Source organism: Rhinatrema bivittatum, chromosome 3 (assembly GCF_901001135.1).
Source record: "Rhinatrema bivittatum chromosome 3, aRhiBiv1.1, whole genome shotgun sequence".
Taxonomy (NCBI): Eukaryota; Metazoa; Chordata; class Amphibia; order Gymnophiona; family Rhinatrematidae; genus Rhinatrema; species Rhinatrema bivittatum.
This window is the reverse complement of record NC_042617.1, coordinates 244373575-244397691: the sequence shown is the minus strand read 5'-3', so window position 1 is coordinate 244397691 and position 24117 is coordinate 244373575. Positions and strand designations below refer to the sequence as shown.

General features: G+C 45.0%; 1 protein-coding gene across 6 annotated transcripts in view; it reads right to left on the bottom strand.

The window, feature by feature from the left end:
- The window catches only part of SRSF7 (serine and arginine rich splicing factor 7), a 148875-nt gene that overhangs the window by 108235 nt on the left and 16523 nt on the right, over positions 1-24117 (bottom strand). For 4 of the 6 annotated variants that reach the window (XM_029594384.1, XM_029594381.1, XM_029594386.1 and 1 more), the window contains exons 3-4: positions 9835-10014; positions 8859-8933 (exon numbers count right to left, since the gene is read on the bottom strand). In XM_029594384.1, the coding sequence (XP_029450244.1) occupies positions 8859-8933; positions 9835-10014 (255 nt within the window). The remainder of the gene's footprint in view (positions 1-8858; positions 8934-9834; positions 10015-24117) is intronic. The other 2 variants (XM_029594385.1, XM_029594382.1) reach the window with 1 other exon arrangement.

Sequence of the window (24117 nt, the reverse complement as noted above, 5' to 3'; positions counted from 1 at the left end):
CATGGCTAATTCAGCTGCTTATCTATGTGAAAAGGCCCTTGACGAATTTAGTTAACAGTGGATAAGAGGATATTGACCTATCATGATGTGGTTTGTGGAAGGCCGCTATGGCACTTAGGTGAACTCGTACTGACGCGGTAGTGAGACCTGAGTTGTATAAAGTATGGAGGTAGTCCAGTAGAAATTCTGAAGAACAATCTGTAGGGCTTAGATGGTGTGAGTCACACCAGGTGGAGTAACGCTTCCATTTTGCTTGGTAGTTTCTTCACGTTGATGGCTTTCTGGCCACCAATATGACATCTTGTACGTGAGATGAAATTCCTTGTTCCGTCAGAGACACCCTTTCAATCTCCAAGCAGTGAGATGTGCATCGGATGTAGTAGGAAGCAGTCTTGAGGAGATTGTTGCAGTCTCCTAGGTGGATCAGCTCCCTGATCGACATAGTGAGCAGATGCGTGTACCAGGGTTGCTGTGGCCATGCTAGCACGATGAGTATGAGGTTTGCTGAATCCTGTATGCACTTCTGAATTGTGTGAGATATGAGTTGAATTGGAGGAAAAGCATACAGGAGGCCCTCTGTCCATGGTATGAGGAAGGCATCCTGCGATAGCCTCAGATGACTGGGCAGAATTGAGGAACTTTTCTGTTTTGGTCAGTCGTGAAAAGATCCACTGCTGGTACACCCCATCGTTGGAAAATGTCTTCCGCTAGTTGTTGATTTAAATTCCCACTCGTGTGAGTGGAAAATCCTGCTGAGCCTGTCTGCTTGAGTGTTTGCTATATCCAGGAGGTATGTTGCCTACAAGTGTATCAAATTGCTGTGAGCTCACTCCAGTATAAGAATCGATTCCTTGCAAAGGCTCCATGAACCTGACCCTCCTTGTTTATTTATATAGTACATTGCTACTTGACTGTCTATACACCATTACTCTTTTCCCTCTCAGATGTGGGGCAAATGTTTTGAGGGCATTCTGTATTGCTCTTAGAGTGGATTGATCTGGTAAGTCTGCTCTATCTTGGACCATTGACCTTGTGTGTCTAGGTGGTCTCGATGAGCTCCCCAACCCTTGTGCGAAACTGCATTGTGAGGAGGGTTGGTAAACAATGCTCCCTTGGTGAAGGTACTCTTGAAGTCACCATTCCAAATCCTTCATTTCCTGTGTTAAGTATAGGATATGGGATAGAGGTTGGGATTTCAGCCCCCACTGAAGTTTGCACATATGGAGGCGGGTATTGGGAACCGTATGAATGGCCGCCATGTGTCCCAGAATCGTGAGCACTAAACGAGCTGACTGTTGTGGTATAGAATGAAGTTTGAATAGAAGTGTTCGAAAAAGAATCTCTCCCCCCTGTGGAAGGAAAGCTCTGGTCTTTGTTGTAACTAGTTGCGCTCCTATAAATTGAAGAGTTTGAGAGGTATCGAGTTTGGATTTTTTGTAATTTACTATGAGGCCTAGTTGTTGTAGGCATTCGAATGGTTATTGGAGATGAAGTCAAAGCGTCTGTTGGTCTGAGGAGACTGAGCCAGTCTAGAAAAGGAAAGAATTTGATTTTTTTTTTTTTTTTTTTTAATGGGCCACCACCACCACCACTGCCATGCATTTTGAGAAGACCCTGGGGGCTGAGGAGAGTCCGAAGGGAAGGACTGTCTATTGGTAGTGTTTTCCATTGCATTGGAAACAGAGGTATTGCCAGGATTCCTGATGCATCAGGATATGAGTGTAAGCATCCTTCAAGTCTAGGGAACACAGCCAGTTGTTGCGCGTAGAAGTGGTAGGAGCGATTTGAGAGATACCATCTTGAACTTTTCTTTTACCAAGTGTTTAAAAGTTTGAGATCCAGGATGGGTCGTAATCCCCCCGATTTCTTGGGAATGAGGAGTAGAAACCCAGATTGCACTGGGATGAAGATATGGATGTTATTGCCAAAGGTGCAAATTCTTTTTCCAGTTGTGTTTGGTTGCTTTGATTTCCTCCAAGATGGTACAGTTGAGGGAGAGATGGCCTGGTATAGAAATTCAGTTGATATAACCTCCTTGATTTTCAACACCCATAGATCCATAATGATCTCCAACCAAGCTGGTAGAAAGCTGGTTAATCTGCCTCCAATGAAAGTGGGGAGCGGTGGTGGCCCAATCGCCTTTAAGACGACACAGGTTTTGGTGTATTGTTGCGATTGCGTTTGAGGATGCTGGTTCCTAGGACGACCTCTTCCTGGTTGGGTTTGTTGACCGTGAGGGTGTTGAACTGGTGGATATGTAGATGTCCCATAAGACTGATAAGGTTTGAATGGAGTCTCTGAAATGTTGGTCATCTATATTGGAGTAGATAGCTGCAAGAGAATGTGGTTGGTTATGGACTGCACTGACAGACTGATTGTTCTGAGGAGGTTTTGTATAGCCTCCTCCATATCCTGTAAAGGTTGAGGTGGAGCTGGTGTTTCCGTAGATGGAAATAGGAGTTTAGTTCACATTCGTATAAATATTGTACTATGTAGAATTGATGCTGGTTTATGCGAGCTGTCAGCATCACGGACTGGAAACATTTTCTAGCAAAGTTGTCCAAATATTTTGATCTCTGCCCAGGGGAGCACTGGAGTGTGTTTTTGCTCTTTGCTACGCAGACTCTACTACGTTAGAGGCGTGTGGTAATTGCGATAGTGAGTAGAATTTAGACTGTCATTTTGAATTTTAGATTGATTTTCCTCGATACGGGAGAAATCATGAAAGGAGCCTCCCAAGATTTTTGCAACAGTGAATCAAGGACCTGATAGGATGGCAATGAAGTGAGTTTGGAGGGAAGATCAAAGATCCCTAAAGTCTCTGTTCTTGGGTCAGGAACCTTTTGGGTGGCAAAACTTTGTGTAGTCCCCACTTTGTTGAGGAATTTCGGGTAAGAGTATGGCCTTGCGGTTCCTCCTTGGGATATCCTGTAGAGTCATCGGGAGAGGTAGGAGGGGTACGGTCATGTGGAAGTGGTTCTGTGGGGTCCTGCGGATGCAGCTCTGGAGATGGAGGATCTCTAGGTGGAGATGTGGATGGACATTGTGGTGATATTGGAGAACTCAGGGGTTCTACTGGTAACTGCAAGTTTGGTGGTGGAACCTGTGGTGCTTGTAGAGAAGCAAAGAGTCCAGAGATCGCCATAGATATTTGAGTGATCGCCTGTGGTGAAACATCCGGCATCACTGGAATGTTAGGGTGGTGTGGAGGGAGGGTATCCAGCAAATCCCCTTTCCCTTGCAATGGTTCTGGTAGATGAACCGATAGGTTGCGCCTTTGGGATACTAAGGAAAGATCAGAGTATACCTGAACGGATGAGGATGATGCAGAGGATAGGGACACCTCATGGCTCCATCTTGCTTGTGAAGTTGTTCGAGAATATCTTCTCCGTTTAGTACTTCTATCCGGCAGGGGAATAGAAAGTCCTTGAGACTTTAATAATTACAATAAACAAATAATAAGTTACAATAATAATAAACAAATAATAAGTTACAATAAACAAAAGTGTTTATTGTAACTGTATTTATAATATGTATTTATAATATGTATATTACATATTTTGTTCTATGTTCCGGTTATTACCCCATTGTTTACTGTAAACCGGCTTGATGTGATGTTATCACGAATGCCGGTATAGAAAAAATCAAAATAAATAAATAAATAAATATAGGAGAAGGGCTATCATCGTTGATGTGGTGTTTGGACTCTCTCATATGGTTCACTTATTTCTATGGGAGTGAATTGATGGTGAAGATGAAGATGCAGGTGATTGTCGTGGTGATTGCACTACTTGCTCCCCTTGTGGGGGGAGGTCTCTGCGATGGTACTTGAGATCTGTGCACCGATTTTTGGTGCTTTTGTGCAGACTCTTGCATTGGATGCGTCTAGCCCGACTCAGTGTGCTTTTGTCTTGTGTGAAGACGTTCGCGAAGGCGTCTGCTTCGGCACCGGTTGCTCCAGCATTGTATGCGTTGGCGAACAAATCTGCTTCTGCGCCTGAAGTGTGCGCTTCGGAGCTGGTTGCATTGGCGCCAAATTCGTTGAGGCTGAATGAGAATGCTTTGACACTATCGCTATTGACGTGAAGTGAGTCTGCGTTAGAGATGTGTGAGATGACGCTGGTTGTGACTGCGGAAGCTGAGGTTTTAGCACTCAGAGCGATTTTGATGAAGGCCTGTACTCCTACCTGGAGATGAGTTGGTGAGGTCTGTGGCGTTTTTTGCTACGCTTAGGCCTACCTTCAATGGATGGGCCTGTCTGGGCCCAGATACAGCATTGTGAATGTCTGTCCGTCATGGACATTTTACCACAAGAACAGGGTTTGAACCTTGATGGTCGTGGCATGTTCCCTTTGATACTACTTCTCTCTCTATATCTATTTTTTTTTTTCTGAGGAGACAAGGTGCTCCGTGTGCGATCCCACGCGTAGAAAACAGACTGAGAAGAATCTGTCTTCCTGTGCGGGAACACACGTGCAGCCGCAGAGCAAAGCTCTGCCTCCTGGACCTCGATACAGTCCCATCAACAGCATGGCTAATTCAGCCTGCTATTGATGGGAAACTGAAAGCTAGCCCTTTTGCCAAACCCTCTTGTAAGAAGGCTAGAATGTGGACTATCGAGGCCTGCTAAGGGGAACCATTCAACCTACTACACCAAGATTCAAAACCTTCCAGACTGACATATGTAAGAGGTGGAAGTTTTGCACGCCCATAAAAAACACAAAAGTGGAAATCACCTAATCCGGATATCCCTTCTTTCTCAACTGCCGCCTCTCATAAGCCAAGCCGCTAGACAAAAGCAATCCACCTGGTCGAAAAATACTGGACCCTGCTGCAGGAAATTCAGAAGATGACACAGACTGATCAGCCCGTCCACTGCAAGGTTGAGCAGGTCCACGAACCATGGCCTTCGTGGCCATTCCGGAGCCACCAGCACCACTGCTCCTGGATGGGCTTCTATTCTTCTCAAGACCTTGCCTACCAGAGGGGCTAAAGGAGGGAATGTGTAGAGCAGAATGTCATGAGACCATGGGAGAACAAGAGCATCCACCCCTTCCACTCCGTGCTCTCTTCTGAGACTGAAGAAGCGTGGTGCCTTGGCATTCCCTCGAGTCACTAGTAGATCCAAATGGGGAATCCCCCAACGATGAGATATCAACTCGAATGCCCTGGACAGCTTCCCATTCTCCGGGATCCAATCTGATGGCTCAAAATTCGCCTGTACGTTGTCTATCCCAGCAGTGTATGAAGCCGCTATCCTGAACAGATGAGTTTCTGCCCAGGCCATGAGCTCATCCGCCTCCGCTGCTAGGGGGCGGCTCTCTGTTCCTCCCTGCCAGTTGATATATGCTACAGTCTTTGCTTTGTCCGAGAGCACTCGCACTGATTGACGATGAACCAGAGGCAAGAACCTCTGCAGGGCCACTTGGTCCACGATTGATGGACCATTGCGCTTCCTGCTGCATCCAATGGGCTGCTGGAGATTGGCAAACTGCTCCCCAGCCGGAAAGTCTGGCATCAGTCATCACAGTAGTCCACTGACGGGCCTACAGATCCATCCCCCAGGACAAGTGTCCGTGGGTCAGCCACCAAGCTAGGTTGGACCTGGCCGGTTCCTGGAGGGGTAAGGGAAATTGAAAAGCTTCAGACTTGGGGTCCCAACGTGAGAGCAAAGCCCTTTGCAATGTCTTCATATGAGGAAAGCCCACGGGACCAACTCCAGAGTAGATGCCATAGAACCAAGAACCTGTAAATAGTACATTGCCCTGGGAACTGGCAGGGACAAGAGACGCCGAACTTGCAACATGAGTTTGTCTGATCCTGCATCAGAAGACTTTCCCAATCGAGTATAGAATCTCGCCCCCAAAAAATCCAGGACCTGGGCGGGGGACAACTGACTTGTCCGCATTGATGATCCAACCCCGAGCGTGAAGTGTCTGCACCACCTTGGTGACTGCCGCCTCACATGATTCCTTTGACTTTGCTTGAATGAACCAGTCATCCAAGTAGGGATGGACCACGATCCCCTGGCGATGGAGAGCCGCTGCCATGACCACCATTACCTTGGTAAATGTGCACAGAGCAGTCGCCATCCCGAAGGGAAGTGCCTGAAACTGGTAATGCTTGCCGAGGACCATAAACCAGAGATACCGCTGATGGTCCTTCGGAATTGCAATGTGTAGGTACGCTTCCGTCAAATCAAGGGACGCTAAAAATTCCCCTGCTCTGACGGAGGCGATTACGGAACCTAGCGTCTGTATACGAAAACAGGGTACTCTGAGCTCTGTTGACCTTCTTAGATCTAAAATTGGACGGAAGGACCCTTCGTTCTTCGGAACCAGAAAATAAATCGAATACTTGCCGGTTCGAAGTTTGTTCAGAGGAACCGGAACGCCTGCCCCGAGGTCCAACAACCAGTGAAGCGTGAGAGACACCTGGCGCCTTTTCGCCAAAGACCCGCAGGGTCACACCAGAAATAGATCGTGTAAGGGACGAGCAAAGTCTAAGGCGTAGCCGTGTTCTATGTTTAGAACCCAATGGTCAGACGTTATTTTGACCCACTCCTCGTAAAACAGTGACAGCCACCCCCCAACAATTGGAACAGGGGAGTGGGCCAGCGCTATTTCATTGGGAGGACGTGACTCCTGTCATCCCTGTGGCACCGCCGTCTCGGGTGGGTCTACGGCGACGAAAGGAATGAGACCAGGTCTGCGACCTGCCGGACTGTCGTTGGCCAAACTGAGCTGGCCTAGACCGACGAAAATGCAACCGGGAAGGGCAGAAACCTCTGGAAGCTTTTGGCCTATCCTCCAGGAGCTTGTACACCCTATTGTCCTCCCAAGGACTTAATGAGCTGCTCCAAATAATCTCCAAAAAGTAACTTTCCCCGAAACGGAAACACACCCAGCTGTGACTTGGAGGAAACATCAGCTGACCAATTACGGATCCATAAAAGCCTGCGGGCTGACACCTCAGAAGCCATAGTATGCGAAGACGTACAAAGGAGATCATACAAGGCATACGCCCCATATGCTACCGCCGCCTCCAAATGATCAGCCTGTTCAGACTCCTCCAGGGAGAGCTCTCTGGCACTCAGTTGTTGTACCCACTGGAGACTCTCACTCTGCATTAAACTACTGCAAACGGCTGCTCGAACCCCCAGAGCAGACACTTCGAAGATACGCTTGAGAAGCACCTCCAGTTTACGATCCTGAGGGTCCTTAAGGGCAGCCGCCCCAACTACAGGAATAGTCGTACGCTTGGTGACTGCTGATACGGTCGCATCAACCTTGGGAACCTTAAGGAGGTCAAGAGTCATCCAGCAGTGGGTACAATTTCTCCATAGCTCTGTCTACACGAAGGCTAGACAGAGCTAGACACTCCCGAAACATTAGCTGGAGCAACATAGGATGAAAAAGAAAAGTCCTAGCCAGGGGACAAAGACCAGACAGCACCGGATCCACCATGCCCTGATCCTGAGGCGTCTGACCAGCCGGTATGCCCAACTCTGCTAGGACATGTGGAATCATTGGCTCCAACTCATCTCTACGAAAGATCCTAAGGACCTGAGGCTCATCCCCTTCCACCGGTGCCACATGCTTGGAATCCTCATCCATGTCCGCCTGAAGTGGATCTGCCAGCAGCACCCCCACCCCCCGGAACACCTCAGGAGGATCTGGCCTAGGAACCTGCACAGGAGGAAAGAGCCCATTCCCAAGCTGCCCCAGAGGGAGCTCAGGATCTCCCATGGACATAAGGCTAGCTAATTAAGCCTTATGTAATAGTAAAATAAGATCAGCCGAAAAAGAATGCTGGCCCTTTTAAATTTTCCCAAGGGAGAGTACCCAAAGGAGCACGGAAAGCAGGAAATAAATCATGGGGAGACCCGGGGCAAAAGTCCTGTGGAAATAACTGAGGGAGATCCCCTCCCCCCTGCTGAGCTGTCTGAATCCGCATCTAAAGCTCCTAAAATGGCTGCAGTTCCAGCATTCCAGGCTGAGTACCACGAGGCAGCATCGGTATGCCCGCACCACAGGACCAATGTGCCTGCCTTCCCCTGCCGCCAGCTGCCCCTGCTGATGGTCCCTCGCCCCCAGGAAGACACCAGGAGCAGAGGCTCTCTAGAGAGCCGTGCTGCCAGCTCCCCACAGATTTGCAGGCCGAAGCACGTGGCATTGCCGCACTGAACAAGATGGAAAGGCTGTGAAAATAAACCTCTAGCCCGAATAAGAGCAGTGCAGCTGCAAAAAAAAAAAAAAAACCCAAACACACACCACAAACTTGTTCAGATTTTTAACTTTGCCTCAGCACAACCCATGGTTGTCTCTGGGCCGGTGGTGGGACCGGCCCACCGGTAAATCCCCCCCAGTCACTCACCAGCTGCTGCTCCTGGTACACTGAAGTGAAGGGCAAAGCACACGGCAGGCCTACCACTGAGGAGAAATTACTGTTCCTCGGGAGGCACGGCTTTTTTTTTTTTTGTTTAGAATCAGTTAGCCAGGACTGCAGGTTCTGCCACCTTCATCTGCTGGAGACAGAAATACTAAGGGGGCTGCAGGTGGCGCATCCTACTTACAGGATGTGTGTAAGTTTTTCTCTGTCTCCATCTGCCAGAAGGGAGGCATAACCCAGCAGTCTGGTCTGATCCGGGTACGTACAGGGAACAGATGTTAAGCAGCTAACAAGCACACACTTGGCATTACACAAGGAAAACATTTGATGTTTGGGAAGCTTAAGGAAAGCCTTTTTTACACTATTCTCTCCCATTTTTGTTCATTATATCAAACTTATAAATTCCAGGGAAAAATAAAATAAAAACTGAAACCTAAGATCCCTAGCAATACAACACAGATACTTGCCTCCTGCCACGGCTTCTGCTGCGTGAGCGAGAATATCTTCTTCCCCTGGACCTTGAGTGAGATCGAGACCTTGACCTAATTCATCAAGTTGAGAGAACAAGTATTATAAAATTGGTACATTAGCTTTCTGCTGCTCATGTGCCACTGCTGAAATTAAAATTTCAGACAACTATAAAAGAGTGTCTGCCAGTTTTGAAAATAACTAGGGGCCTATTGCATTTTTACTACCTAGAAAAGACTGGTTAAAACCTCATTTAACATTTTAGTTTTACTTTAAAAAAAGATTAAAATAAATCACGGTAATTTGTAGGTAAAATAAACCTTGCAAGTTTGCAGGTCGACCCTCTTTGGCCCAAGGTCTAGAAGATCTAGACGATCTAGAAGTATCTATCAGCCGTTCGCTGCATCTACTGTAGTTTTCTTCAATCTAACGACGATCAAATTGACAGCCACAAATGAGCCAGGGTGAGGCTTGATTGACGCAAGTAGTTTTTTCTACGTGGGAATGTGGTCAATCTGGTGTTCCTCTTTCTAAACCGGAAGGGGGCCCCCAATTGAAAGCCAAATTTACTGTGTTATGGTGGTCATCGTCTCAAATTTTCTGGCCTCTAAAGAATCTTAATGGTGAAGCTAGGTGAAGGCGGCTCGAGGGGATCTGGCCTCTTATGCTGATCACCTCAAGGTCTAGGAGAATCTTAATGGTCGGATTTGCAAGGCGCCTCAGCATGAAATCTTAAGGCTCGTGACATTCTGAATCAAGGCGACTGACTCAAACGAAGAAACCTGAAAGGTTTTGACCAGGTTGATTATTAATATTTTAACAAGTGAAAAGAATAAAACAAATTATAAAATATGCCGGTACATTACACCATTCTTAAAAAATAAGAGTTACATAATATATATTGCAATGTGTTCTTCGCTAATAAAAGAACTGATTAAAACAGAATACATACCATCTTACTAAAGAAAAGCTTACCTGCTCCTCCTCCGGCGGCTGTACCGGTGACAATCATAAGCATAATGACCCTTTTCACCACACTCATAGCACCTGTCATTGGGATCAAACGGTCTCCGTGCTGGAGGTCTATCATAGCGAGAGCGACGAGGCATTCCGGTTGACAATTCTACTCTTACACGGGAGCCACAAATCACCCTACAACAATTCATACGTTTCCATTATTCTACAAGTTACTAAACAAGTGACTGTTGCTACAGAGAAATTAGGGCCTATTTCAGTCAGATCTAATTAAGCCACAAATGTGAATTGAATTGTGAGGTACCGTATTTTTCGCTCCATAAGACGCACCTGACCATAAGATGCACTATGATTCAGAGGGGGGAATTAAAAAAAAAAAAAAAAAAAAAAAAGACAAAAACTAAAACGGCTCTGTCCCCAAGCATCTGTGCATCTTATGGAGCAAATTAGGGGAGTGCATAACATTTTTTTGTCCCCATTTAGTTTTCAGGTCTGGGGAGGGCCATTTCGGTCCACTCCCCAGATCAGAAAACTTAATTGTTCTCTGTGGGACCCCACCCCTCCCCCGAGACCTGCCAAAAGTCCCTGGTGATCCAGCAGGGGTCCAGGCAACAGGCCATCTGTGCCATTTTGATTACTGGCAGCTGACAGCCTAGGTGCAGGAGATTGCTCCCGGACCCCCGCTGGACCACCAGGGACTTTTGGTAGGTCTTTGAGGGGGGGTGTAATTTGGGGGGTTTTTTTATATTTGCTCCATAAGATGCACAGATATTCCCCCCCCACACACACACACTTTGGGGGGGGGGGGGGGGGGGGGGAGTGCATCTTATGGAGCAAAAAATACGGTACTTCACATGCTGTTCAAGAACAGAGGGCCTGATGTAATAAGGTGCACTTGAGGGCAGTTTTACCCATAGGTGTGTGCAAACTCTCAGTACAAGGGGTTTGCGCACAAAAAACAAATGTTGAACTAAAAAGTGCTTAGTGCCCTTGCAAAGAAATCCCATTCAAAATTAAGCTATTAACTATTACTCCCCATGCAGAGAGGTCCACTGGTCTAATCCCTGTATTAATCTTGGAAATGTTATTCCTGGTCTGAGGTGAAAGGTTCCAGCACCAGTGCTAGTCTATAGGCAGAAGCAAGAGTTCAGGTGTCAGAACTATAGTCAGTATATTACGCACAAAAACATTTTATATAAAAATGCATATTTTCTGCATATAAACTATGATGTGCATACAGAATGCATTTGTGAATATCTTATCACATTTTATGCTCAGACAATATTATTCATGCACATCATTCGTTTCAATACAATAAAGCCTTTTCTTTGCATTTTTTTTGTAAACTCTTGATGTATTAGCATACCAGTAGTCTAAACCCAGCAGAGCATGTCTTACTATGGATCAGGGTTTCTTCTAGAGCCTGGTGCATGCATAGCTCAAGTATGGCCAATAGGTGTCACCAATGTACAATCAAACTCATCCCAGCCTTGCTGGCCTGAGAAACAAGTTGAGTTTGGTAAATTAATCTAGATATCCTGCATGGCAGTGCCCTGCACTGCTACTGAATCACAGTATTTCTCAGAGGTTGATGAAATTAGTAGAGTGGTAAAACTTGGGTGCTAAACTTTCAGCTCAGTTTCATGCTCAAGCTATTCTATTTTTTTACTCCAATACAGTAAGCCAATGATCCATTAATCCAGCATCCTGTCTCCAATATCCATAGCTTAGAAATGCTAACAGGAAAGCAAAATTGCTTACCTTGTAATAGGTGTTATCCCAGGACAGCAGGATGTAGACCTCACATATGGGTGACATCACTGACGGAGCCCTATTGCGGGAAAACTTTGTCAAAGTTTCTAGAAACTTGACTGGCACTTTGAGCATGCCATGATATTCTCTGCCACAGGGGTCTCTCTTCAGTCTCGTATGTAGCAATAAGCTTTAGCAAAAATAAAATAAAAAGGTAACATACCCAACTCTGAGGGGTGGTGGGTGGGTTCTGCGAGGACTACAACCTGTTGTCCTGGGATAACACCTATTACAAGGTAAGCAATTTTGCTTTATCCCAGGACAAGCAGGATGCTAGTCCTCACATATGGGTGATTAGAAAGCTATAGGCGGAGTCATTTTGTAGTGAAGCAACAGTGAATTATTGTTGAAAATGAGTCAGCCGATGATCACAGCAGGTTGGATGCAGAAGGAGTTGGGATTAAACTGGAAAGAAGTTCTTTAAGACAGATGGTCCATAGGCTGAATCTTGTCGTCCCTGTTTGTCCAAACAGTAATGAGCTGCAAAGGTGTGAAGAGAACTCCATGTTGCTGTTTTACATATGTCAAAGATTGGCACTGAACGATAGTGTGCTACTGAGGTTGACATTGCCCTTATTCGCCCTTTGAGAGGAAGGCCTGCTTTTTCATAGTAAAACTGTATGCAATCTGCTAACCAGTTGGATAGAGTATGTTTACCCACTGATTTACCTGTTTGTTTGGATCATAAGATACAAATAGTTGAGTGGATTTCCTGTGGACTGCAATGCGGTCTAAGTAAAATGCTAGCACACGCTTACAGTCCAAGGTATGTAAGGCCTGTTCTCCTTGGTGAGAGTGAGGCCTTGGAAAGAATGTGGGTAAAACTATGGCTTGGTTCAAGTGGAATTCCATATCTACCTTGGGAAGGAATTTTGGATGTGAACGGAGAACCACTGTTATGTAGGAATTTTGTGTAGGGTGAGTACGTGACAAGTGCTTGTAACTCACTAACCCTTCCAGCTGATGTAATGGCTATGAGGAAGATAGTCTTCCATGTGAGAAATTTATCACCACAGGAATTCATAGGTTCGAAAGGAGAATGTATGAGTCTTGTTAAGACCAGATTCAGGTCCCATTCTGTGACTGGCAGCTGAATTGGTGGTTTAAGGTGAGTTAAACCTGTCATAAACCTACTGATAAGGAGGTTGTATGGATATTGGTGCATCTCCCATCTTATGGTAAGCTGAGATTGCACTTAGTGTACTCTTACAAAGTCTGGAGACCAGATTCTGAAAGATGGTATAAGTCTAGTAGAGAAGTAGTGGGGCAGGTGAAAGGATCAATATTCTTTTGACTGCACCACAAAGTAAATCTTTCCCATTTGGAAGAATAGTTCTTTCGTTTGGAAGGTTTACATGAAGCTAGAAGCACTTGAGATACATTAGTTGAAAGATTGAGTGGCTGTAAAATCAAGCTTTCAACATCCATGCTGTCAGGGATAAGGATTGAAGGTTGGGATGGCGCAACCTGCCCTGATCCTGAGTTATGAGATTGGAAGCTACACCCAGGTGAATTGGTTCTCTGATCGAGAGGTCTAGAAGTGTGGGAAGCCATACTTGTCGAGGCCAATATGGGGCTATGAGAATCATTGTCCCCCTGTCCTGTTGTAGCTTCACTAGAGTTTTGGTTATGGGCGGTATTGGGGGATACACGTATAGAAGGCCTGAGTTCCAAGGGCGAGCAAACGCGTCCTTGTCTGGCTGGTTTTTCTGTTTGTGTAGAAAACAGAATTTGTCCACTTTGTGATTCAGATGTGACGCAAAGAGATCAATTGTTGGGTGCCCCCAACAATGAAATATCCTGGTCACTACTGAGGGATCCAGGGACCACTCGTGTGGTTGGAACTGACGGCTGAGTTGATCTACCACTACATTGTGAATGCCTGCCAGATAAGTGGCCCGGAGGAACATAGAGTGGTTCAGGGCCCAGGCCCAAATCTGTGCAGCTTCTTGACAAAGGAGATACGAGCCCATACCTCCCTGTTTGTTGATGTACCACATGGCTACTGTGTTGTCTGTTTGGATCAGAACAGTCTTGTGTGAAAGGCAGTCCTTGAATGCATGCAGCGCATAACGTATAGCTCGAAGTTCCAGGAAATTAATTTGAAACATTGCTTCGAGCTTTGTCCAAGTACCTTGAGTTTGGAGAGTGTGTGTGAGCTCCCCAACCCAAGGTGGATGCATCTGTAGTTAGTAATCTGTGGGACTGGTTGTTGGAAGGGTAGACCCTTGCACAAACTGTCCTTGTTCGCCCAAAGTAGAGAGGAACGTAGCTGGTGGGTTACTTGAATGGCTTGTATCCATTGTGTTTTAAAGTCCATTGGGTGACTCATGGCAAGCCGTGCCATAGGAGTGACGTGAACTGTGGAGGCCATGTGGCCTAGTAAAGTTAGAAACTTATGAGCTGTTGCTTGTTTCTTTGAGCGTAGCAAGTTTGCCAAAAGGGAAAGTATCTGCATGGTCCTCGGGTAGAAAAGCCCTCGAGGGGATGTGTTCAATTCTGCTCCTATGAATTGAAGCAGATGAGATGGGACTTGTGATAATTGATGAGAAATCCTATCAAATGGTGTACAGTAATTGATTGAGAGAAGCGAGAGCTCCTTGTAGAGATTGAATTCTGATGAGCCAGTCTAGATATGGAAAAACATGGACACTGCAAGTGTGCTGCTATTACTGCTAGACATTTGGTGAATACTCTGGGAGCAGAGGCAAGGCCCACCATTAAGCACAGGTACTTGCGATAAGGAGGGAAGATGGGAATGTGAGCATAAGTGTCTTGTAGATCCAGAGAACAAAGCCAATCTCCTGCTTGAAGAAGTGGAAGCATGGTGCCTAGAGACACCATCCTGAACTTTTCTTTCTTTAGAAATTTGAAATTTCTGAGGTCTAGGATGGGACGAAGGCCTCCGGTTTTCTTTGGAATGAGGAAATAAAGGGAATAGAATCTTCTGCCCCCCTGAGACTGGGGTACCGGCTCTACAGCCCTGGCTTTCAGAAGGGTGGATAATTCTACTTGCAATTGAAGTATGTGATTTTCACTGAGAAGAAAATGGCTCTGAGGAAAATCGGTGGGAATAGAGAGGAAATTGAGTTGGTATCAGAGATATTATTGCCAGTACCCATTGATCTGATGTTATTGGTATCCAATTGTCGTAAAATTTGGATATCCGGCCTCCTACTGGAAGGTCTGGCTGAGGGTTGGAGAGCTAGCTGTGTTCTCTGGAAGTGGTTTCAAAAACCAGCAGCAGGCCCAGTCTGCGGTGCAGGTTGAGGCCTAGCCGCCCTCGGGTGTCTTGGTTGTGGTCTGTTGAGTTCTAGAAGGCCTAGCTCTAGATGTAGGAGGATAGTACCTCCTTTGTCTGTAAAAAGGTCTTCTAGCTTCTTTTCGTTGAGGCCTATGTCCGGAGTGCGTAGGGGGATCTTGTGGAAGCGAGGAAAGCTGTCTCAGGGTTTCAGTTTGTTCCTTTAGTTGAGCCACTGCATCCTGGACCTTGGATCCAAAAAGGTTATCTCCTAATCAAGGGAGATCTAATTTATCTTGGACCTCAGGTCTAAGGTCCGAGGCCTTAAGCCATGCCCATCTTCTGGCACTGATCCCTGATGCAGCTACCCTGGAAGCTGTCTCAAATCCGTCATAGGCTGCACAGACCTCATGTTTTCCGTCCTCCAGACCCTTGTGAATGATGGTCTGGGCTGCCTCTTGGTATTGAGATGGAACAAAGTCTTGCATCTGTTTCCATAAATCTTTGATATTGGGTCATGCAGAGTTGGTATGAAGAGATTCTAGAATTCAACATGGCCCCTTGGTAGACCTTACAACCCAGGGAATCTAAAAACCTGTGATCTTTACCTGGGGGATTCGATGAATGTGGTCTAATTCTTTTTGATTTTTTTGTGCTGACTCCACCACTACTGAGTGGTGAGGGAGCTGTGACTTTTGATAACCAGGAGCAGACTGCACCAAATATGTACTGTCCATTCGCTTATTGACAGCTGGCACGGAGCAGGGATGTTCCCAAATACGATGTTGCAAATCTAGGAGAACATCAGGCGCTGGTATTGCTACCACTTGTTTTGGAGGGTCTACAAATTGAAGTACCTCCAGGGTTTGTTGCCTGGTATCCTGCTCTGTGACTAATTTGAAAAGAATGGTGTCAGCCATTTCCTGGGCAAAAGTTGTGAAAGTAAAAATCTTCTGGTGGAGATGGGTCGGACATAAAATCCTCAGATGAAGTTTCTGAATTTGTGTTACTCCAAGTGTCATATTCTTGGGCTTGCTGAGAAGTTGAAGTCCTAGGTGGTAGAGGAATGCCAGAAGGTCCTGGCAATGGATCTTCAGGATATGACTCAAGATGCTCTTAAGAACATAAGAACATAAGAAAATGCCATACTGGGTCAGACCAAGGGTCCATCAAGCCCAGCATCCTGTTTCCAACAGTGGCCAATCCAGGCCATAAGAACCTGGCAAGTACCCAAAACCTAAGTCTATTCCATGTAACCATTGCTAATGGCAGTGCCTATTCTCTAAGTGAACTTAATAGCAGGTAATGGACTTCTCCTCCAAGAACTTATCCAATTCTTTTTTAAACACAGCTATACTAACTGCACGAACCACATTCTCCGGCAACAAATTCCAGAGTTTAATTGTGCGTTGAGTAAAAAAGAACTTTCTCCGATTAGTTTTAAATGTGCCCCATGCTAACTTCATGGAGTGCCCCCTAGTCTTTCTACTATCCGAAAGAGTAAATAACTGATTCACATCTACCAGTTCTAGACCTCTCATGATTTTAAACACCTCTATCATATCCCCCCTCAGTCGTCTCTTCTCCAAGCTGAAGAGTCCTAACCTCTTTAGTCTTTCCTCATAGGGGAGTTGTTCCATTCCCCTTATCATTTTGGTAGCCCTTCTCTGTACCTTCTCCATCGCAATTATATCTTTTTTGAGATGCGGCGACCAGAATTGTACACAGTATTCAAGGTGCGGTCTCACCATGGAGCGATACAGAGGCATTATGACATTTTCCGTTTTATTCATCATTCCTTTTCTAATAATTCCCAACATTCTGTTTGCTTTTTTGACTGCCGCAGCACACTGCACCGACGATTTCAATGTGTTATCCACTATGACACCTAGATCTCTTTCTTGGGTTGTAGCACCTAATATGGAACCCAACATTGTGTAATTATAGCATGGGTTATTTTTCCCTATATGCATCACCTTGCACTTATCCACATTCAATTTCATCTGCCATTTGGATGCCCAATTTTCCAGTCTCACAAGGTCTTCCTGCAATTTATCACAATCTGCTTGTGATTTAACTACTCTGAACAATTTTGTGTCATCTGCAAATTTGATTATCTCACTCGTCGTATTTCTTTCCAGATCATTTATAAATATATTGAACAGTAAGGGTCCCAATACAGATCCCTGAGGCACTCCACTGTCCACTCCCTTCCACTGAGAAAATTGCCCATTCAATCCTACTCTCTGTTTCCTGTCTTTTAGCCAGTTTGCAATCCACGAAAGGACATCGCCACCTATCCCATGACTTTTTACTTTTCCTAGAAGCCTCTCATGAGGAACTTTGTCAAACGCCTTCTGAAAATCCAAGTATACTATATCTACCAGTTCACCTTTATCCACATGTTTATTAACTCCTTCAAAAAAGTGAAGCAGATTTGTGAGGCAAGACTTCCGTGGGTAAAGCCATGCTGACTTTATTCCAATAAACCATGTCTTTCTATATGATCTGTGATTTTGATGTTTAGAACACTTTCCACTATTTTTCCTGGCACTGAAGTCAGGCTAACCGGTCTGTAGTTTCCCGGATCGCCCCTGGAGCCCTTTTTAAATATTGGGGTTACATTTGCTATCCTCCAGTCTTCAGGTACAATGGATGATTTTAATGATAAGTTACAAATTTTTACTAATAGGTCTGAAATTTCATTTTTTAGTTCCTTCAGAACTCTGGGGTGTATACCATCCGGTCCAGGTGATTTACTACTCTTCAGTTTGTCAATCAGGCCTACCACATCTTCTAGGTTCACCGTGATTTGATTCAGTCCATCTGAATCATTACCCATGAAAACCTTCTCCATTACAGGTATCTCCCCAGCATCCTCTTCAGTAAACACCGAAGCAAAGAAATCATTTAATCTTTCCGCGATGGCCTTATCTTCTCTAAGTGCCCCTTTAACCCCTCGATCATCTAATGGTCCAACTGACTCCCTCACAGGCTTTCTGCTTCGGATATATTTAAAAAAGTTTTTTACTTTGAGTTTTTGCCTCTACAGCCAACTTTTCAAATTCTCTCTTAGCCTGTCTTATCAATGTCTTACATTTAACTTGCCAATGTTTATGCTTTATCCTATTTTCTTCTGTTGGATCCTTCTTCTAATTTTTGAATGAAGATCTTTTGGCTAAAATAGCTTCTTTCACCTCCCCTTTTAACCATGTCAGTAATCGTTTTGCCTTCTTTCTACCTTTCTTAATGTGTGGAATACATCTGGACTGTGCTTCTAGAATGGTATTTTTTAACAATGACCACGCCTCTTGGACATTTTTTACTTTTGTAGCTGCTCCTTTCAGTTTTTTCTAACAATTTCTCTCATTTTATCAAAGTTTCCCTTTTGAAAGTTTAGCACGAGAGCCTTGGATTTGAACACTGTTCCTTTTCCAGTCATTAAATCAAATTTGATCATATTATGATCACTATTGCCAAGCGGCCCCACCACCGTTACCTCTCTCACCAAGTCCTGTGCTCCACTGAGAATTAGATCTAAAATTGCTCCCTCTCTCATCGGTTCCTGAACCAATTGCTCCATAAAGCTATCATTTATTCCATCCAGGAACGTTATCTCTCTAGCGTGACCCGATGATACATTTATCCAGTCTATATTGGGGTAATTGAAGCCTCCCATTATTACTGCACTACCAATTTGGTTAGCTTCCCTAATTTCTCTTAGCATTTCACTGTCCATCTCACCATCTTGACCAGGTGGACGGTAGTATACCCCTATCACTGTAGTCTTCCCTGACACACAAGGGATTTCTACCCATAAAGATTCAATTTTGTATTTAGTCTCATGCAGGATGTTTATCCTGTTGGACTCTATGCCATCCCGGACATAAAGCACCACACCTCCTCCCGACTGCTCCTCTGTCATTGCGATATAATTTGTACCCCGGTATAGCACTGTCCCATTGGTTATCCTCTTTCCACCATGTCTCTGAGATGCCAATTAAGTCTATGTCATCAGTTACTGCTATACATTCTAATTCTCCCATCTTACTTCTTAGACTTCTGGCATTAGCATACAAACATTTCAAAGTTTGTTTTTTGTTTGTATTTTTATTCCGTTTAACTGATAGGGATAAGTTAGAATTTTTTAGCTCAGGTGAGTTTTTAGTTACAGGCACTTGGACTACTCTTCTAATTATTGGAACCTCACTGTCGGGATGCCCTAATTCTAATACATCATTAGTATCCTTTAAAGATACCTCTCTCCGAACCATGCGCTGCTGAGCGACTGTCTGCTTTCCCCTTTGTTCTAGTTTAAAAGCTGCTCTATCTCCTTTTTAAAGGTTAGCGCCAGCAGTCTGGTTCCACCTTGGTTAAGGTGGAGCCCATCCCTTCGGAAGAGACTCCCCCTTCCCCAAAAGGTTCCCCAGTTCCTAACAAAACTGAATCCCTCTTCCTTGCACCATCGTCTCATCCACGCATTGAGACTCCGGATCTCTGCCTGCCTCTGGTGACCTGCGCGTGGAACAGGGAGCATTTCAGAGAATGCTACCCTGGAGGTTCTGGATTTAATCTTTCTACCTAAAAGCCTAAATTTGGCTTCCAGAACCTCCCTCCCACATTTTCCTATGTCGTTGGTGCCCACGTGTACCACGACAGCCGGCTCCTCCCCAGCACTGTCTAAAATCCTATCTAGGTGACGCGTGAGGTCCGCCACCTTCGCACCAGGTAGGCACGTTACCAGGTGATCCTCACGCCCACCAGCCACCCAGCTATCTACATTCCTAATAATCGAATCACCAACTATGACGGCCGACCTAACCCTTCCCTCCTGGGCAGTAGGCCTTGGGGAGATATCCTCAGTGCGAAAGGACAATGCATCACCTAGAGAGCAGGTCCTTGTTACAGGATCCTTTCCTGCTACACCTGGTTGGTGCTCTCCCATTATGAGACCTTCTTCCTCCAAGGCAGCACCAGGGCTGCCAGTCTGAAGTTGGGACTTGACTATGTCCCTGAAGGTCTCATCTATATACCTCTCTGTCTGCCTCAGCTCCTCCAGGTCTGCCACTCTAGCCTCAAGAGATCGGACTCGTTCTCTGAGAGCCAGGAGCTCTTTGCATCGCATGCACAACTTCTCACCGGTGGGTAAAAAATCATACATGTGACACTCGATGCAAAAGACTGGGAAGCCCCCCTCTTGCTGCTGGACTGCTGCCTTCATCTCAATTTTGATCAGTTCCTAGTTAAGTTTTAGGTTGCTATGGGAGTAGGAATGTGTCTAAGTTCCTTTAAATGTATTAGTGAATTCACTATATGTCTGGTAGTGGCCTACCGGGGTCTGATCGAATTCTCAATAAAGTTTTTGTTGATGGGTTGGGTTTTTTTTGTGAAAGTGGCACCTGCCTATAAATTAAGGGATGAGAAATACAAACAGTCTAACTTCAGTTAGTCAGCCTGAGTGACTCACTGCTCCCTTGATTAACAAATGTTGGTCCCTATTCAAACCCAATCACACTACCTCAACACCTTTCCAAGGTGAGTAACTGAGCTGAACTGTCTATCACTGTCTATCTCTTGGATTAGAGGGGAGAGAATCAAGTAGATCCAGACATCTTTTCATTATTTGATGTAGTGCTGTCTCTGGGTGTCCTGGGTCCCCAGGAAGGAGTGGCACTGATGAAGGCTTTGAGATCAAAGATGGGACTAATGCCTTCAGTGATCACTTCGAAGTCACCGCAGTTTTCGCTTTAGTGCCTGGCATCTGTGCCGGAACCGACAGTCATTGACATGGTGACTGGTAAAAGCGGTCACCGACGTTGGTATCAGTGGCATTGATGTCACTGGGATCGGCCACGTCAATCGGCATCATCGCTGGCATCGGCACGGTTGCCGGAATTTGTTCTTTCAGGGCCTGAGCACTGCCTGCCTTATCAAAGTGGACAAATCCTGCGATACAGCTGGGATAGATGGAGTAGCTGTATGCAGTAGTGGAGTGGATAATACCTCATGCAGTGGTTGTGTGGGTTCCATCGATGGTGTAGGCCCTGACGATGGCGGAGTTTCCTTATCTTTTTGCCACTTTGCGCTCTGTTCTCCTGGGGAGGGAGTTAACGCTGGTGTCGGTGCGTGTTGATGTCAATGCCTATGTTTGGGCCTATGTTCGATTACAGATGATGGCGATGCCTGGTCACCCGATCCCTCCAGACTTTTTTCAGCAAGACTTTTTTGGAAACTCCTTCTGGGGACGATTTTGTCGAAGGAGAAGGAAGGAGTTGAAGGTGAAAGGTGTTCCATTTTCTCCTAAGTTTCCTTCCTTTTGGAGTCATTTCTGCACACTGTTGGCAGGAGGAGACATGTTTTTCACCTAAGCAGGTAACACACTCAAGGTGTGGGTCTGTGATAGACAGTCCGATTGCAAATTGGACATTTTTTAAAGCCTGATGCAATTTTTTCCACTGACAGCTGTCGATGAAAAAGGGAGAAAATTTGAGAGAAATGAAGTTTTTACTTATATTAAAAACGAGACCAAATTCTCACCGCCCGGTGGGAAAAAAAAAAAAAAAAGATCCTTATGGGAGAGATAATTTGAAAAATGACTTTGTCAGGAATGTGAGGAAAAACTCACAGGACTCCTATCTCAGCAATGCTTGCAGCAGCGTGGCAAAATGAAGACTGAAGAGAGACCCCTGTGGCAGAGAATATCATGGTATGCTGGGCATGCTCAGAGGGCTCAGAGTGCCAGTCAAAAGTTTCTAGAAACTTTTGACAAAGTTCTCCTGCAATAGGGTTCAGTCAGTGACGTCACCCTTATGTGAGGACTAGCATCCTGCTTGTCCTGGGATAAATTCTATTCCAAGTTAGCATGGAGGGAGGAGTTTAAGAATCTCCTCTCCACTCCCCCCCCCCCCCCCAAAAAAAAAAATACACATTGTAAATGAAGATGTATGGCACCACATCTTTGACAGCTTGAAGCTATAAGGAACAAGAGAAAATCATGGCTTAAGATGTGATTCAAGCACTAGACTTTTGCATTATGTATGGTGCTACTTTGAAACTATCCAACCCTTAACAGGGGGCTTTCCTATTATTGAAAAGTCTTAAGTGAAGCAAGTTTTACCATAAACTGTTTTCCATAGAAAACAGGGTGAATCAGCCATGATCTGTGTGTGATGTCATCCAGCACAACTGGACTTTGTTCTCCAAGCTAGTGAAGTTTGAGCTCTAGTGAACACATGGAGTTCCCACACAGGCTTTGCCGCAGAAGCCTCCTCAAACTAGTTGCATAATCGACTAAGTAGAAGAGCAAGCATCTCATGGCTAATTCATTCTATGGAAAATGTTTACAGTAAGCAAGCTTGCTTTTCCCATGGATAAGCAGGCTGAATTAAGCCATGATCTGTGGGGAGTCCAAAGCTGAATTTGCAGAGTGTTTACAAAGTAAGGAACCCAGACTCCTCCATAGAACACGGACTACAGTGAGAATGTTACGCAAAACTATTCGAAGCTGTCAGTCCTTGATAGGCTGTTCAATTCACACGCTTCCATCCCACTGCTGTCTGATTACTAAATTGCAGCTTGGCCAATCTACTCAAAAGATGGCATCCTAAGATGATCCACAATAGAAGCTGGAGCTCTGAGCTTCAACCAGGATTAGTAGTGCTTAACGCATTCCACTATCCAGATAGACTATGCACATTAGGTGGCTGATGTCAAGTCTGTTACTGTCATATGCAAATAGATACACAAAGCCTGGCAATGGAGTCTAGTTGTTTTCTTATACATGATAAAGGCTCTGTTGTAATCTAAGATACAAAAGGGCTCTTCCTTTTTGAATATATGATCTCAGAAAAAAAGAAAATAGTATGATGGATTGAGTGATACAAAAAGCAGAGACAACCTTTCAACTGAGTAGGAAGGACTACCCCATTTTATGGAGGAAAGAAATGTATGGTGTATAGTGGACATGAAGTTGAAGCTTGCTGACTCCCATAGCTGAGGAACGCTACTTTCCATGTCAGGAACTTAAAAGAATCTGCTTGTAGTGTCCAAAGGGCAGCTTCATGAGTGGAGAGTGGATGTATTGCAGTCCCAGAGAAGTGATTATTGTATCGGGGCTTACTGTGGCACAGGCATATCATAAAACTTGATATCTGTGGATGAGTAGAGATGGGTTTAATGCATACTTGAATGTGGGTAAGCCACTAAGATGCTTGGATGAACTTGAATTGAAAAAGTGGCAAGTCCAGAGTCCAAGAAGTGGAACAAGTATGTAAGCAAGCGCTTAGGCTCACAAGAAAATGGGTGCAAAGTTTGTTGTTGGTATAACTTGAAATATCCAATCCATGAGATAGTATAGTTCTTTCTGGTGGATGGTTTTGTAGCTGGCAAACATTTTCAGTCAAGTCACTCTAGGGGAAGATATTAACCACAAAGCATTCAAACTCCAAGCATTCTTCCATACAGAGTTAGCTCAGGATGTCGCTAGATATATGCGAGACACTACCAGAAAATTGTATGAGATATACAAACCATGCCTGGGTTATGCTGAAACTAATTCATTATTTATTATTATTATTTATTTCTTTTGTATACCGACATTCGTTCGAGATATCACATCGGTTTCCAGATAACAGGTTGAATAGAGCCGGAACTGCCCTATTTTTACATTGTAACAAGATAACAGTTGATTAAACAATTAATATAAGGAACATTGTAACATATGGATAAAATTAAAATTAAATATTAAATGTGGGTATATAGAAGTGGCATATAGCCTATATACAATATGTACAATATGACTTGGTTACGAGTAGGGTGGGGGACAGGGAAAAAGGGAGGATAGAGAGGGGGAGGAGGGGTTATGAGTTTGTGCAGGGTAGAAGTTATGCGGTAAGGCTTTCAAGAGCGTTTATTTTGGGATGTTGGGGTTCAGGAGGGAATGCTTTCAAGAACAGCCATGTTTTGAGCTGTTTTTTAAAGACTTGCGGTGAGGGTTCGTTTCTGAGCTGAGGGGGGAGGGAGTTCCACAGGGTAGGGCCAGCTATTGTAATGGCTCGTTTGCGTGTTGTATTGAGGTGAGCATTTTTAAGAGTTGGGATGGAGAGGAGACCTGAGTTGGAGGATCTGAGATTTCTTTGTGTGATATATGGTTGGATGGTGTTTAGCCAGACCATTCTGTTGTTTAATTTTTTTAATTCATGTGAGCATGGTCTTGCAGCACCTTTAGCACT